Source organism: Phocoena sinus, chromosome 6 (genome assembly GCF_008692025.1).
Source record: "Phocoena sinus isolate mPhoSin1 chromosome 6, mPhoSin1.pri, whole genome shotgun sequence".
Taxonomy (NCBI): Eukaryota; Metazoa; Chordata; class Mammalia; order Artiodactyla; family Phocoenidae; genus Phocoena; species Phocoena sinus.
In genome coordinates, this window is record NC_045768.1 from 12,083,076 (window position 1) to 12,099,990 (window position 16,915).

Genomic DNA, 16,915 nt, shown 5'->3' on the forward strand with positions numbered 1-16,915 from the left:
AATTTACTTTGTCACTACTCTGGGTCTCCCTTTCCCCATTTGAGAAAGGAAGAGTCTAGACTGAACTCTAAGGGATCTTGCAGCTCTGTCACTTTAGGATTTTATATTTATGTTATTCACCTACTCAAAAACCTTAAGTCCATCTACAATTCCTAATTAGAGTCAAATCCCTTAGCCTTTTATTCCAGATCAGGTAGCCCCAATTTATCTTTCTGACCTTACTCCATTACACCTCAAATTGAAACCTCTGGTTCATCCATATTGCCCTATTCACAAGGAAGCTAACAGCACCTGCTAACATGTACTGAATGCTTACTGCAGACCAAGCAACTGTGCTAAGAGCTTTACATGCAGTAGCTCATTAATTAAGCCTTACAATACTTGTATGAGATAGTACTATTAGTTAAGGCAACAGAAACTAAGAGGGATAAGGAACCTTGTCCTAGGTCTCACAGCTAGTAAGTGTCAGGGCTAGGATTCAAAACTAGGTCTGCCTGCCTCTCAAGTACATACTTTTTATCACTACATATTACATGGATAAAGTATATAAATGGCCCATCTTCACTGAGGCCTTCGAAGCTTAAAAAACCCTTTGTCACAGTTTTACTTTTTTCCTAATATAACTCATTTTTAAGGTTCAATTAAAGTGATACCTCTTTACCACTTCAGTCCCAAATTTCCTTTCCATCTCTAACCTATTAAAGCTTACTGTAACCCCCAATGACTAAATACATGTATCTTAATGTCTGAGAATTGTATAGGACTAACAAAGTACATCTAAATATATGTATCTTAGTGTCTGAGAATTGTATAGGACTAATCCTCCTGTGGAACATACAATAAAAGCAGGACAAAATACATAAAACATCAGTAACATGATGGAGTAAACCATCAAGGCAGAACCTTAGGTTTATGATCCCTGAGAGAAAGAGGCTCACCAAGCCCCTCCACGTTCACCCAGGGCCTTTCCTCTGGGGGTATTTACATCAGGCACTGGAAGTTACTGGGAGATTCTGACTCTGTGTGACAAGGAAATAACAGCAACAGTCTTCTACTGAGCTTCTATGATGCCACCATGCACAATTCTATATACTTAAGATGTGACAGTATCACATTTTCACAATAATCGTAACAAGGGGATAAAATCCCATTTTACAGAGTGGAAAACCAAGGGCCAGAGATTCCAAAATCCATGCTCTTTTCACTATCTTCTTTTTTTTAATCTCAGAAAAACAGTGATCTAAGAGTATAAAGTAAATACAGTAACAATGTAAAGAGTTTTACATTAATGCAACATGCATCTGATCTTGAATTGACTCCTATAATATCAGTCATCTTCGCTTAAAGATAAGTATCCTTCTGAAGTTCTGACATTAAATTATCTAATCAACTGTCAGAACTAGGATCTAAATTTTGTTTTATTTCCAGCGCTCGGTAGGCTACACATGTATCTTTAGCACAATGACTGCTAACTAAACATGATGTTAACATAATCTAAGTAGGAATGCTTTTAATTCCTACAAATATGTCATGAAGGAGAATTTTTTTAAATGAAAAAGGCTTTTAAGTCAGATTCTGCTCCCCAGGGGCCAATGAAGACAGAGACCCTCAAATGGATTTTTTTTTTTTTTTGGTCTAGCTATAAATGAACAGCTTTGGCAGTGAGGGTTTCCCCAGTCTTTCTGGAAGAATTTTCAGAAATATATCATGCTATTTAATGCTGTAACTTTTGCCTTCTCCCCAAAATACTGTCTTACTAATTCAATTCAACAAATGTTCATTGAAAGCTAAGAGGAACAATTTAAAGTTTTACTTTGAAAAGACTCTTTCATATTTTATTCAAAGCCAATACAATCTTTTTTAACACTCCAATAAATCATTAAGTGACTACAATCAAGGCAACTTATCATAAAGACATACTTTTTAATTTGCTAAAGGCTTCTCATGTCATAGATTGTTTGGTAATTGTAGGTCACTTTATTAGGGTCTTTTGTCTGTTGGTCCTTTGGGTTCCTTTAATCCTGTCCAGCTGAATATTTTATGCCAATCTCATTCAAGGGGTGGGAGGAGATAAGACTACAGAAATCTTACTCTACCCAGAGCTCAGCCCACCTCATACACTGCCTTCTAAGGAAACCTAACACACATTTCCTTACCTATGACTACCACACAGTAATCTGCATGCCTCTTGTGATCTCAGAATGCCAGATCTTACATTATAGATACGTGTATACCAGTACACACATACTCATCATATACATAGATACATACACACATTTGTTTTCATGTATTCCTTCCCATGATGTCAAAGAAGATGCTTTCTAATATCTGCTGTCTTCTCTTGGTAAAAAACAAAATTTTAAAAATCCAGAAAGATTCAAACATACTTATGAAGCAGAGTAGTAGTAGACTAGGAATCAAAAAGGTCTTACAGCCTCAAAACTCAGCTTCCACAATTGTCAAAGAGGGATAACATCCCTTTTGCCTGTTTTCCTAGGAGGATGAAATGAGATGATAATTAGGAAATTGCTCTGTACAAGGCCATAGGTCACGCCCTCATGTTCTACTTCAGTAATATGTTCTAAACCTACACTTCCTGGTTTCCTTCTATCAATGTTAAAATTTATCTGCCTTTATCTAAACGTGGTCTATGCTTTCCATAAAAAATAATACACCTACGCAGTTGTAAAGGTCAAACCATACGAAGCATACAAAGAAAAACAGCAGACCCCTTATACCTCCCACCCTATTCCCTGCTGCCCAAAGGGCAACAATTTTCATCTCTTTTAGCTGTTTGTGTTTCCTTCCTATTTCTGAACAAAATGCATAAATTGCTACTTTCTGGCTTTTCTTTTTTTCTTTTTTTTTTTTTAAGACTTTCTTGTATGGGAGATGATACTGTAGCTCTATTACAGTCCCAACCCCACCTACCCTCCACACATACTTCCCCCTTCCCCTCATCATGACTCTCAACGTAATTTTGCTACAATTTTTGGCTAAATCTATATTTCTCATAACTGAATCACAGAGTATACCATGATTAGATTTTCATCTTCTATTTTTTCTGAAGTTACTAATTGCAAATTTTTTTCTTTCCCTCAGTGTTCTATGTATCTATATTTGTAAGACAGGTAAATATTTTGAGACCTCACATATATCAAAATGGGTTTTATCCTCACATTTGAATGAAAGTTTGACTGGGCATAAAATTCTAGGTTAAAAATCACTTCTGGGACTTCCCTGGTGGCGCAGTGGTTAGGAATCTGCCTGCCAATGCAGGGGAAAAGGGTTCGAGCCCTGGTCCGGGAAGATCCCACATGCCGCGGAGCAACTAAGCCCGTGCACCACAACTACTGAGGCTGTGCTCTAGAGCCTGCGTGCCACAACTACTGAGCCCGTGTGCCACAAATACTGAGCCCGCGTGCCACAACTACTGAAGCCCACACGCCTAGAGCCTGTGCTCCAAAACAAGAGAAGCCCCTGCTCGCCACTAGAGAAAGCCCATGAGCAGCAACAAAGACCCAATGCAGCCAATAATAAATAAATAAAATTTTAATTAAAAAATCACTTCTTAAGTTTGAATTTATTCCCAATTATCTTCTTGCTTCGTTGTGGTAGAAAGTACAATGCTATTCAGATCTCTGTACTTAGGATGCTTCTACTATCCCATCCCTATTCTAGACCAAGAAGCTTTTAGGTTTTTCTTTAGCTCCAGTGTTCTGAAATTTTATGATTTGCCGTCACAAAGTCTTTTTATTACACTAAGCTATTTGGTCCTTTTCATTATGGAAACTCATATCCTTCAGTTCTATAAACTTCTCTTGTGATATCTGAGAATTTCTCCATTCTTTTTCTCTATTCTGTTTCTGAAAATCATGTTATTCAGACATTGGGCCTCCTTGATCATGCCTCTAATTGTCTTGCTTTTTACCTCCTTTATTGTCTTTTGTTTCACTATCTGGTCTACCTCAATTTTATCTTCCAACTTTTCTAATTTCTAAAAATGTCTGATTATATTTTTAATCTCAAAAGCTTTCTTTTCTTGTTCTCTTTTTTTTTTATGGCATCCTTTTTTCCTTAATGGATGCAAAATCTTCTCTGAAAATATTAGTTACAAATACTGGGTTTTTTTTTTTTTTTAAGTTTCCTTCTATGACTTGTTTCTGTTCCCTCTGATTTGTTTTGGGTTCTGTGCATTCATAATACATTTTCTCAAGTCTATTCATAAGACTTTCTCTGGTTAACTGTTGATATTAAAAGATAAGGAACAAAAAACTAATTGGAAGCTCTATATGCATGGGTGGGATTCGCTGACTGATGGGCATCAACTTAATGTGACTGGGCAGGGACTGTCGGAACTGAGAGCCCTTAGATACTGGCCCCCAGACTAGACTCCTCTTATCTCCTGCTTAGAAGGTTTAAGGCTAAGAGCATTCTGGGAGTGTAGTGGGAAAGGGAAACTGATTATTTAATAAGCAGACTTTCTCTTGATACTCTTGTTTTCAACAAGGTGTCTCAGTCCCATTCTCAGCTATCCCTGGCATCCAGAACGCCTGTGGTTCAAACTCCAAAGAGTAAGTCTCCCATCTTCTGCTGGGATGGTGAAAAACCAGTGGTCTGCTAGGGCCAACTTGGGATGGGGATCAAGGTGGTGTACAGTGGAGGAGTGTGGGGGTGGGGGGATGAGTGACGGTATCTAAATGTGCCTTCAATAAACTTTCTAACAATTCTTCAGTTTTCAGCTTCACACTACTCTCTGCCTGAGAGGCATATCAGAAATCTAATTCCCACATATTTACTGGGTTTTATGGGCAGATCCTCTCTGCCCCTCCCCCAAATTCAGCTTTGTCAATTCTGCTGAGTCAGTTACCACTTGTCCACTGGGTTTCCATAACCCCAAATTTTGTTAGCTTTATTCATCTGCCATCAGCTCTGCTCTTCTCTTTGTCCATATGTATTATACTTTTGCCATTCTTTACAGTGGAGTTAACAGAAATAAATATGCATACTAAATCTGCTATATTTAGTGGAAGTCTGTCACATGTTTTCCAAGTATGGAAGTTAGCTGATATATTGACAAAAGTTTCTTAATCTCTCTAAGCCTAAGTTTCCTCACCTGTAAAACAGAGTTATAAAAAAAATAAAAAACTGCCTGATAGGTTTCTGTGAGAATTACGTGAGGTAAGAATGTAGGCTCTGAAGTCAGGAAGACCTGGGTTTGAATCCCAGATCTTCCGCTTATTAACTGTTTGTCTCTGGCAACTCAATCTCAGTTTTCTCATCTTTTTAATGGGGTTAATAGTCACTAGCTCACAGAGCCTCAGAAGGATTAAACAGGACAAAGTTTATAAAATTCTTCTGAAACATAACAAGCCTCAGTTAACATTTATATCATTGCCCATAATGCTTTCTACACCTAAAATTACACACACAAGAACAAACACCTCATATCAGCCTATTTAAGTCTTATTCAGGACTTGGCTGAGTGAAGGCAAACTCCCACTCCTCTGCAAAAGCAACAAGATATAACAGGAATGGATGATGGATTAGGAAATAGGAAGTCTGGGTATTATCATAAATGGCTGTGTGGACACTGGACTGGTTTCCTGACTATAAAAAGAGAGAATCAGACCAAATGATCTCTAAGGTCTTCTACAGCTCAAATGTCCCTCCCTATCTCCTTTGTGGATGATCTGACTTTCAAAAATTTAATGTTTCTATTCTAATTACCTGACTGATACTGTTAATTTTTATAGGTATTTTCATATATCTTGCTTTTCCAACTACACAGTATATATTCACTCCATGAAAACCAAGATGAGTTGCTTCCCCAAACTAACAAAGTAGTAAGGCCACCCTTTGAATACTAAATCAGAAAACAATGTTTCATGGTAAAAGTGATATATAAAACCACCAAAAAGAGAGAGAATGAGTTAGCAAGCTTGTAAGACTGTTAAAACTTGCAAGGAATTTTACTAAAAGTAACAAAAGAAGTTAATTTAAAGAAATAATATGTCAGTTAGAAGGTAGGTTGGTCAGTACTGGAAGCACAGATGATTTCAACTTTTATTAGGATCCCAATGACCAGGTTTTCTGATTTCAGAGATGGAACATCAGGCTCAGTCTTATACCAGTAAATTTTCACATTACAGAACCATATTCTGAGATTCCATCCTCACTAAGCAACATTCTGAATATGGTTTGGCTTCCCATGAAGATCTACCAATAGAGAAAGACTGCTGCTCCCTATTGCCAGCAATGATTTCTTATTTTAAACTAATGAAGTGACATTATGATTTTATATACTGGCATAATGAACCCACCCAAGAAACAGACCCATGGTGTGCCAACTGTCCCACCAGTAGGCCTTGGTAAATTCCTCCTGATAAAGTCACTCTGTGAAGCTTTTTGAAAGACAGATCACAGAATTTTTCTACATGAGACATCTGAAAACTATAAAGTTCCATAAGAAAGGAATCATGTGATCCTTCTTTAAATCTCTGAGGCCAGCTAGCTATACTACCTGGCATCTAGTAGAGCTTGCTACATAAGCGCTTCTTGATTGCTTCTTAAACTTTTCCGAAAAGCCAGTTACTGCATAATACAATTTTCCATACCCTAGAGCAGTATGGTAAGCACTTCACTCTGAATATATGACCAACAGTGTGTTAAGAAAAGAAAAGGGAAGATAGAGCTAGAAAAGTGGTAAAGACTGAAAGAAAAAGCAAAACCAAAGAATTAGAACCATTTCGTTCACCAAGCTATCCTATTCTATTGCTCCTCTTTCATAGTGACTGATTTTTACAGCCTATCTTATCTGGATCTAGAGCCAAGATCTTACCCATGCTGTGAGAAATTGGCAGTTTGACAGCACTGCCTGAAGTTCCCTGGGCCGAGGCTACACAGTTTCCAGGAGTAAAGGTACCTAGCATATAAAGCACACACATTCCCACAGTAGTCTCTTGGTACTAAAAAGAGATATTTATTATATACAGTCTCGAATGGCTTTGATCAAATGAAAAACTGCTTATGGGCTTTGGACTACCCTTTGAACATCACTGCTCTATAATGACTAGAAGTAATAATAGTGACTAGAAGTAATAATTAGAAAGGCTCATTCATTAACTCCGTAAAACTTACTAAAACTTCTGCTCTAAGCCAGGTCCTATGTTAGATTTGGGGGGTTAAAGGTATGAAGAGACACTGTCCCTGCCTTTAGAGACTTTGGAAACAAGTAAAGAGAGTAAATGTAACAGTTTTATGTTGAATTTAAAGTTACTGTTATTTTGGGATTGCTAAGTAGCATGGAATAGTCACCTAGCATTGACCTTCAAAGATCTTATGGGGGGGAGCGCCACATTATATGCAGCTTCCTTAGATGTAAAGCTATGGCAGATACAAATAACAGTAATCATTTTTATTTTCAAAGCACTTTACATATTACAAAGTTCTCTTACATCTGTTATCTAATTCAATCCTCAAAGTAACCCTGTGAAGGATAAAAGGATTATTATAAATAGAAGAAATTAAGTGCTTAGAGAAGCGACCACCCCTTACAAAACGAGTTAATTAGTAACAGAAACCTAGATTCGCAGTTCAAAGTTCATTTTACATATCATGATTCCGTTATCATCCAAATTTTGAAGAAAAGCCAAGTGACTCATTTACAGCTATAAGAAATGTCTAGAATATTCCTTGGGCCTGCAAAATACGTTAATAATATGTACATTTAATATAAAATATTTAGTAACCTGAAATGGAAAAACTATGCAAAAATCAACACAAATAATGACTTATGAAGACTTTAAAAAAAGTTTATAGTTCCATGATTCTCCCCCATCCTTAAACTTCCCCAAATTTCCTCATATAGCAATAAATTCTGGTTTGCCAATAATTTATTTCACAAATCTTTTATGATTCAAAAACACAGTCAGTAAAATTCCTACAAAGCCATCAAAGGCAGATGTTTTAATCAAACCTGCAAAGCTGAGGAAACTCCCAGAAATCACTCTACCATCTGGGAACTTGTAACCCTGTTGCTTCATTTTCAAGTTCAAAGAGGTAAATGCATTTAATAGTACAAAAATTCAAGTTTTCCCAATCCTTAAAATACTGAGACCATTATTCAAGTAAAAAGGAAAAGCCACTATAAAAGGCTCAAAAACATATTTATCCAGCAATAAACCTTAAATAAAACTCTTTCCAAAATGGAATTTAGGGTTAAAGCCAACAGGTCCATGAAAAATTCCAATATCCATTCTGGGGAAAGATAATTCTTTCATTAAAGTGGAGCACTTGTCCTTTTGTAATTGCTTTTCCGCTCTAAGAGGAAAAAAACACACCTTCACTGAAATCATTGTATAAAAACACAACTAATTACAAATATAACAATTAGTATAGTCTTATTTTAAAATTTACTGTGAAATAATTTCAACACAGTCACCAAAAGCTTATGCTTCCTCTGATATCAGCCATATACTATATAAAGTTAAATGGGCTGTCTTGTCAAAGCCTAAGGTAACTGACTCTAAAAATATACTTTTTCTCATTCTGAACTAGTCAGATTGGTATTTAAATAAAACGTCATTAAATGTTGCACTAAATATGCAAGGATGAAAAGGTTACTTAAATACAAACTCTCCAAATGCACCACACAGAAACTGCCCCCAGCCACAGAAGATTGTATGATTGCATTCAAACACAACCCTTCTCCCCAGGATACACACACCACAAGAAAACAAAAATTTTAAAGCAGTACAGACAATGAAATATGAGAATAGAATTGATACCTGGAAGAAACGTTAGAGTTTATAAAGTCCAATGACTACAAGATAAACTGGAAAGACATCTAATATTAAGTATCAGCTGGGGAGAAATGCTTTATTTTTCTTTAAAGTTACTATATCTACTTAGTTCCTACTTTAGTTTTAGGCTGAGAGGTTCTAATGTGAAAAAAAAAAAACAATAAAAAAAACCCTCTGACATCTAAATTTGGTACTAGGGCAAAAATATAAAAATCTACTAACAAAAGCTCTTATTAAAAGAGTTGTTGCCTTCCAGTCATTGAAAGCTCAGCTTGATTAGCCATTTCCAGAAAATTAAACAGAGATTTCCTCATTTCCGTAACATTCCCACAAAATCTTTTCCAAAAACTTTTGTTTTCTCTAAAATGGAACCCTACTGCAAGAAAAAATTAAAAGGGCTCAGTACCCCCCCACACACAAAAAATCTACTGATTTAACATCAGTTTTCCATAAAAATTAATCTTCATGAGTCCCATATCTGAACTAAAAATTGACAAGCAAACTGTGCAAACCTGAACAGGTTACATTCTCTGATATATATGAAAAAAGGGAATTTTGTTTTCTTAGATCTGTGCCACTTAAATAAAGGGGAATTGTATACAGCTTTTTTTCAGAATCTAACAGAAAAGGTTTTCTACTTCAAATGGCAACTTAACAAAGCCACTGCTAACATAACTTGCAATTCCAATATGAGTTCTAAATTTTGAAACAACTTAGAATCAAATTTTCTAATACTAAATATAAAGAGCAAGCAAGCTTTTGGGAAGAACTCAGAATCTGAAGTTTAAATGCTTATATTCATACTTGTTCTCTTAAAATAAAAATGTTTAAGTAGAATACATTTGAGGTTAAAATCAAATCAATCTCTAAAATCATAAGAACGCCATCTTTTATTTTAAAAGGGGGTAGGTGGTTTTCTAATATGATGATGGAAAACCAAAGCATATCTGCCTGTTTTATAAATATCTATGTCCTTCCTTGGACTCAAAAATCCACATTTCCCTTGGTTTTCTTCTATCTTCAATCTCACTGAACACCACTGTCACATTCAGATTACAACATCTAGCCAAAGGCAGAGATCATACAAGTTCCCTGAAGACTTCTAAAACATTAAAACCAGTAGAAGAGCAGAGGAAATACTTTCATGCTTGGAGCTGCTGGGAAATCCTTCTCTCCTTTTAGAAAAATAAACCTCTCGCTCTAAACATAATTACTTTTAGGAACAAAACATCACTCTACATACAGATACACAGCACTCTCAATTAATAATTCTACAGATTTTGCTAGTACTTTGGCTTAAAAAAAAAAAAAGCCTATTTAGGAATGGAACAGTATTCCAAGGATTTTTTTTCCAGAAAGAGAATAGCAATAGAGAGAGAATCAGAATTTCTCCTTCTCTCATTCAAATATGAATTCCTTAACACTAACTGAAAGAATGCTTTTAAAAAGAATTAGTTACTACTTTATTAGATGATACCATTTAACCACAAAGAGACCATCTCAATCAACCCCTCCTATTTTAAAAATGAACTAGCTAAATGTACATTGTATTTTCTGACTCAGTTGCCTAGGACCTTTCTTCCTGACATTCTAGTATTTCAGGAAGTCTCTAGCTAAAAAGAGCAGAGAAGACCAAAGACACATTTCAATGTATTTTCACCATTATAAAAATGGCAGCCATCAGCCTATCATTTAATTATTTTTCAGCTTATTTAAATGCATTTTGCTGTAAAAGAGAAATCTAACTCAATTCAAATATTCTCAATACACACATACACAAAGGCTTGGGCAAAAATACTACAACACAATCACTTTCAGTATACATATTTGTTTAGGTCTCAGTGAAGCATGGCATAAAATACAGCTTAGTTTTTCTATAAATTATATGATTTGACTGCACTTTTGCTTCATGGTTCAATGCAAAAATTTTATTATTTTTTAAAATTTATTTTTTAAGATTTTTTTTTTTGATGTGGACCATTTTTTTTTTAAGTCTTTACCGAATTTGTTACAATATTGCTTCTCTTTTATGTTTTTTGGTTTCTTGGCAATGAGACATGTGGGATATTAGCTCCTCAACCAGGGACTGAACCCACACCCCCTGCATTGGAAGGCAAAGTCTTAACCACTGAACCGCCAGGGAATTCCCCCCAAATTTTAAATTAATGTTTAAGTTTTCACATTATTCACTGTATTGAAAATTCTCTCAAGAGAATAAGACATAAAACATTTGACTTTCTGAATGACAGTGTGGAAACCTGCAGGGTAGTTACACTTTGACAGATGTAAAGAAAATTTTAAAACCCTGTTAATTCATCACTGTATTTTAATATTTCCTGTTAAAAGAAATCAATTGTACATGAAGCTCAAACAGCTGGAAAGAACCCAGAAAAGCAACAAGAAAATGATGACTTTTAAAAATGCTGACGCTTTTCACACCCAGGTTCAGTCATGCCAGCTGGAGAGAGGTGTTAGATATGGCTTTATTCATTTTAAGTCTGAGAATTAAATACAGTCATTTCCATGACATTATGGAAATAGGGACGAAGAGCAATTTATCTTCATGGTCCTGATTCTTCTCATTCGAAAGCATTAAAAAAATCATTTCTGCAAACTTAAAAGGTATTTTGGATGGATCATTTGTTAACTATTGCTTAGAGTCAAACTATTTTGTCCCATATTTCCCAGTGAACTAGAAATACAAAAAGATAAAAAGGAAACACACACACACACACACACAACACAGTGACCCGATATCTGAACCACTTCAGACATGAAATCCATTAAGGGGGCCTTTGCTCCTAACTGTGTAAGTGTCCTTAGCTATCATCTGACTTGCACAAGAAGTACACATGGCCCCTGAGAGGCGCTTTAGTCCCCTTTGGAAGACACTGTTGGAAAGACTATAAATGACACAGTTGCAGAAACTATTACTAATAGCAAGCCAGGTGGTCAAGAAGGATGCGAAGCGGTTGCTGTGGCCAGTGGAGCTCTCCAGTAAGAAGTAGATGATGTATGGCAACCAGAGGATGTAAAATACACTAGTAATTCGGAACAGGACCATGGCATAGCGCTTATCAGGACAGGCCTGCACCTCCCCAGTCTCCCCACTCTGGCTGCTGAAGCGGGCTTGCCTTTCGCTGATTTCCTTTGTGTGCTGTTGGCAGATGCGGAAGATGTTGAAATAGGTGAAGCACACAATGAGGGCTGCTGGGGCATATAACATCATCACGATGAACAGGGTGAAGTAGGGGTCGGTGTGCCAGGACTCTGCACACCACTGAAACACATCTCCATGATATCCAGGTTTGCCCCAGTGGAAAAAGGAAGGCAGGAAGACCAGGGTCGAGTATAGCCAAATCAGGAAAATACACAGACGCAGTCTCCAGGGCGTAACCAGGGTATTATAGGTTAGAGGCTTAGTGATGGCAATATATCTATCGATGCTGATACAGGCCAGAGAGGCCATGGAGACACTCTTCAGAACTGATACTACAAAACCAAATACCTGGCAAGTCAAGGACTCCTCTACTGGAAGCGGGTAGTGGAGGAGTGATAAAGAAGGGACCAGGCAGCTTACCCCAACCAAGAGGTCAGCATATGCCATAGTCTGGATAAAATAACTTGTAGTATGGTGGTTCAACAAAGGTGCACAATGAAATACAAAAATCACAATAATGTTGCCAGAAATAATCAACACAGTTAGAAAGACAATAATTAATACTTCCAAAAGGCAAAAATTGACAGTTTCCAAATAGCCAAATGCCAAGAGGCAAAAAGGGTGGCTGCTCTGATTACCATCCAAGGTAGAGTTCATCTTGAGCTCAGGAGTGATCTCTCACTTCATGCTGCCGCTTGGCTGCTGCCAACAGTTCAAAGGAGCAGCTGCTGTCATTGCGGTCAGCTCTGTGTCTGTAATAATGCCCGAGGAGCCTTAGTCCCCAGGCTCCCGATGCTGCTGCTCTGATGCATTGCCTGCAGTGCAATTCCCCTTTAAATCCTTCTTGGAATAGGGAGAACCAGCAGCAGTTGTCTGGCCAGTCCGAGATGCGGCCATAGTACCAGGTTTACCATACACATAGCACCAGGGGAGTAAGGCAAACTCTGTACAATGTCTTCAGGCCAATGAGGGTACGGGGTAGGGGCAGAAGGGAAGGGAGGAAGATTAGGACTTCAGCAGGAGTTGTAATGAGTCTCCTCTGAACAGCTGATAGAAGAAAAGGAAAGAGCGTTTTACATTTTGCATCCAATGCCCTAATCAAGAACCTGGCTAGCTCGAGCTGGTATCACCCCTCCCACTCTATCCCACCCCACCCGGTACAACTATTCACGGCTACCCTCAGTAGCACCCCACATAATTGGTCCTTACTCTACAGAGGAGGCGCAGCAACAGCAAGCTTTCATGATCAACATAAAACAAAATCAATCGCAAGTCAGATCAATCTAACCCCATTTCCTTTCATTTGAGCTTTTTGGGGGAGAAGAGGAATCTGCTTATAGAATTTAATTACCATGAATAAAATTAGCCAAGATAACTTATTTTCTTCATTGATTCCAATGTAATATTTTGCCTCTTAGAAAAATTTCAACAGCATTGATCTGTCTAGCTCAATTTCAGAGTATTACCTGTAATTCAGCATGCTGCGATCCAAACAAAAGCCACAGAACACCTTAACAGAAAGCCTTGCAAAGCAGGAATGTGCCTCAGCCCCGTTTACTGCAGAAATGAGACACAGAGGGAGGGGATAAAGGAGTAGGAGGGGAAATAGGGAGAAGAGGGGCTTGGGAAAAGGAAGAGGCGGGGGAGGGGAAAGAAAACGCCTGTGTGCGCACACACTCCGGCATCTTTAGCAGCTCATTAGAATTCATTGCCAGAGAGGTGGTCCCTGATTTCCAGACTGCACAGTGGGGGAAATAACTTAATATGCCTGCAGGGCAGTGTTTGAAGGCTGTTTCCTCGTCTGTCTGGAATCCCCCTCTTAGTAGATGAAGCAGAATTTAGACTGCTAGTAAGGAGAAGAGGTAGTAACCAGGACAGACAGCAAGCCAGGAATTAGATTGAAACACACTGCCAGAGGGGTAATGGTGAGAGGAAATTCCTATTTTCTTGTAGCATTTCCCATAGAACAAAGAGCAATGTTAAAGAATGAAAGTGTGTTAACAGTGCGTGACAACTGAGGAATCATAATTCAGCACAAGAAGTTCTAGCTAGAAGGCTACATATTTAGCATTAATTTTCTCTCATGGTTCACTAAATATGGATCTATTTTAAGAAACGTGACCAAAACAACAAACTTAAAAATTAGGTTTTCAAGAGAAAAAATAAAGAAAATCCCATCTACTCTGAATATTGCAGAAATAGCACACACAAAGAGGAATTACATTATTCCTGTATTCGACACTATCCTATGGTTTTGAGATGCCATTACTTACTTCTAGATTGCTGAGAAGTGGTACACAAATATACAAACAAAAGATGGACAAGAAAATGCACCCACTTCCACCCAGGTTTGAAAATTGCAGGAAGTTTCATGGTACAAACTAGCTTTGTATCTTAGAATATACAACCTTGTTTGTGCTTACTTAACACAAGGCAAATTGGGATTTTACTGTGGCTCTTCAGGTGATGTCATAAGTGATGACAATTTTCAGCTAATTGGGAGTGTCAAATTATGACAATCTTTAGTTAATTAGAAATGTGCATTTTTATTATCTTTTCCTCCAGGTATCTTTGGTCTCTCAATTCATCCTTCTAAGTAAAGTTTCACATAACTCAGTAGAGTAAAATAAAATAAACAAATGTTGACATTTGTAAACATTCCAGAAGGTCTGCACACCTGGATGGAGATATATGTTATGTGATCCAACTTTCATTTTTTATCTGTTTCACACACATGCTTTCTCATTGCAGGCAATGGTCACTCAATTACATTTTAAGATCTGAAGCGCTGTGCTTACTGCACGAAGGCAAGGAACTCAAAAAACCTACTGAGCATAAGCTTGATAGCTGTAATTGACAGGTCTTATTGGAAAAGATGGCAAAGTGTGGCACAGCAAAAAGACCCATGGCACTGAACACCCATCTGGCTCAAATCCTTGCTTCCTTGCTCTAATATTACTTAGCCTCTCTTAGCCTCAGTTTCATCATCTGTAAAATGAGGATCACACTCCCTATTTCATGATGTTGGTGAGAAATAAAGCAGACAGTGTATACAAAAGGCTTACCAATACTTAGTACACAGGGGATATATAACTTTACTTTCTTCTCACACAACCTCAAACAGCCTTCCTAAATAGTCTGTGTTTTCCCACCAGTCCTACTGCATTGCTTGAGGCTGGGGCTCTTCTGAATCCTGAGGTGCCCTCTCTTATTGTGACTGCCCAGTTCTAAGGGCAATGACAGTTATTTCGACACTTTGCTGCCCTGCATTCCTCAAATGCATTGAGGCTATACATATGTAAGGCAAGAAGGAAAGATGGTATGGCACTAATTATTCCCACTAGACAAATAATTTCTCTGCCTATGTCTCAAAACTTGACTTCACTCCTGAGTTCCCCTTTCCTTCTACAATTTGCCTGCTAGTCACACATCTACCTGGATGTCATACAGAGACTTCAACCACAGCATGACCAAAGTTAAATACATTTTTTCCCACCAAATAAGACTCTTTTACTTTTTTTCTCACATTTTCCCGGGCACTCAGGTATGAACTCAGAAATCATCTTGACCACTCTCTCCCTTAATATACCATTCTTAGTTACCACATCTTATGAATCTATTTCTATAATGGCTCTCAAATTCGTTTCCTCCTTTTAGTTTTTAATGCTTTAGGCTATCATTAAATACTGTCTGGACTTCTAGTCTTGTTCATTTTTCTAATCTATTCATTTCTGCCTCGTTAAAATATCCAATAGCACATGCTTCATTATGGTTATTATGAACTCCATTATTCAAGAAGACTCAACGGCTCCTATTGCCTTTCCAGTCTGATCTACTATACCGAAACCCCCAAATACCTTGCCCTCCAGCCAAACCAGGTTACTCAATATATACATTTGACATAGACTTTATTTTTGAACTTCCATGTTTTGACTGCTTAATAAATATTGAATTAAAAAAAGAATGATTCCTGAGAGTTGTATTTCAATAAATGGAAAAACCATTCACCAAAGTCAAGAGTCCAGGCTTTTTTAACTACTTGTAAATTTGGGCATGTAACTTATTCTTATTCCATCTCAGGTTTCTCATGTATGAAACTAGACAGTTACAATGATAAAAACAGGTAATATATTAACTGATAATTTTAAAGAATTTAAAATGTTATAAAAATGCAACAAAACCCACAAACTGTTACAATACCATTAGTACAATAGTAGTTCTTTCCATTTTGTTTCTATTTTAGTAAAACCACTCTAGGAGCTATAATCAAAATATTCATACTAGGAATTAAAGAAAATAATCAGTCAAAAGTTAAATGTTTTGTTTTGGATTAAAGGAAACCATTTTCTCCAGAGGAGACAAATTTCTAATGACAAGGGGGAGCAATAAATCTATGTCCTAACAAAAATCTATACATACATTTACCTTTAAAAATAATGCAGTCACACGATTTTTTTAATAAAAGAGTATTTCTGTATATATGACTGGAAGAAAATGCATTAAAAATCAATTCTACTTTTCACTGGATAGTGGGATTACAAGTGATTTTTAATTTCTTCTTTATGGTTTTGTGAATTTGCTAATTTCTATGTGCTATTTTTTACAATCAGGTTAAAAAAAAAAAAGCCAAAGTAATATATAACATGTCCCTTTTGGTAAAGCTAACAAAAAACCTGGCCATATGATGCCCTCTCAGAGCCACACTGAATAGATGATGCCAGGTTAAGTCACCTACTTCATGGGGCTCAGCTCCACTTGTCCTTATGCCATCACTGCAACATTCCTTCAGATGGCCTTGGTACTCAATTTAATTCAAAATAGACACCTACAGCCCCAGTTAAAACTTTTTACAGAATGAGAATATAACTAGATGAACCATGTGAAATTGTTAATATTTAACCATTTCATTTCTGGTTAAATATTTTCTGATCTACAAAAATGGAAACTTCTA

At 37.0% G+C, this 16,915-nt stretch overlaps 2 protein-coding genes across 10 annotated transcripts in view; both read right to left on the reverse strand.

The window, feature by feature from the left end:
* RABGAP1 (RAB GTPase activating protein 1) overlaps positions 1-16,915 on the reverse strand; it is a 160,433-nt gene that overhangs the window by 55,310 nt on the left and 88,208 nt on the right. The gene's annotated exons all lie outside the window — the stretch shown is intronic.
* Positions 11,272-14,108, reverse strand: GPR21 (G protein-coupled receptor 21). Its single transcript, XM_032634122.1, has 2 exons — positions 13,431-14,108; positions 11,272-13,011 (listed from the first exon to the last, which is right to left on the reverse strand). Exon 2 carries the CDS (start codon positions 12,619-12,621, stop codon positions 11,572-11,574), a length of 1,050 nt encoding a protein of 349 aa, XP_032490013.1. The 5' UTR covers positions 12,622-13,011; positions 13,431-14,108; the 3' UTR covers positions 11,272-11,571.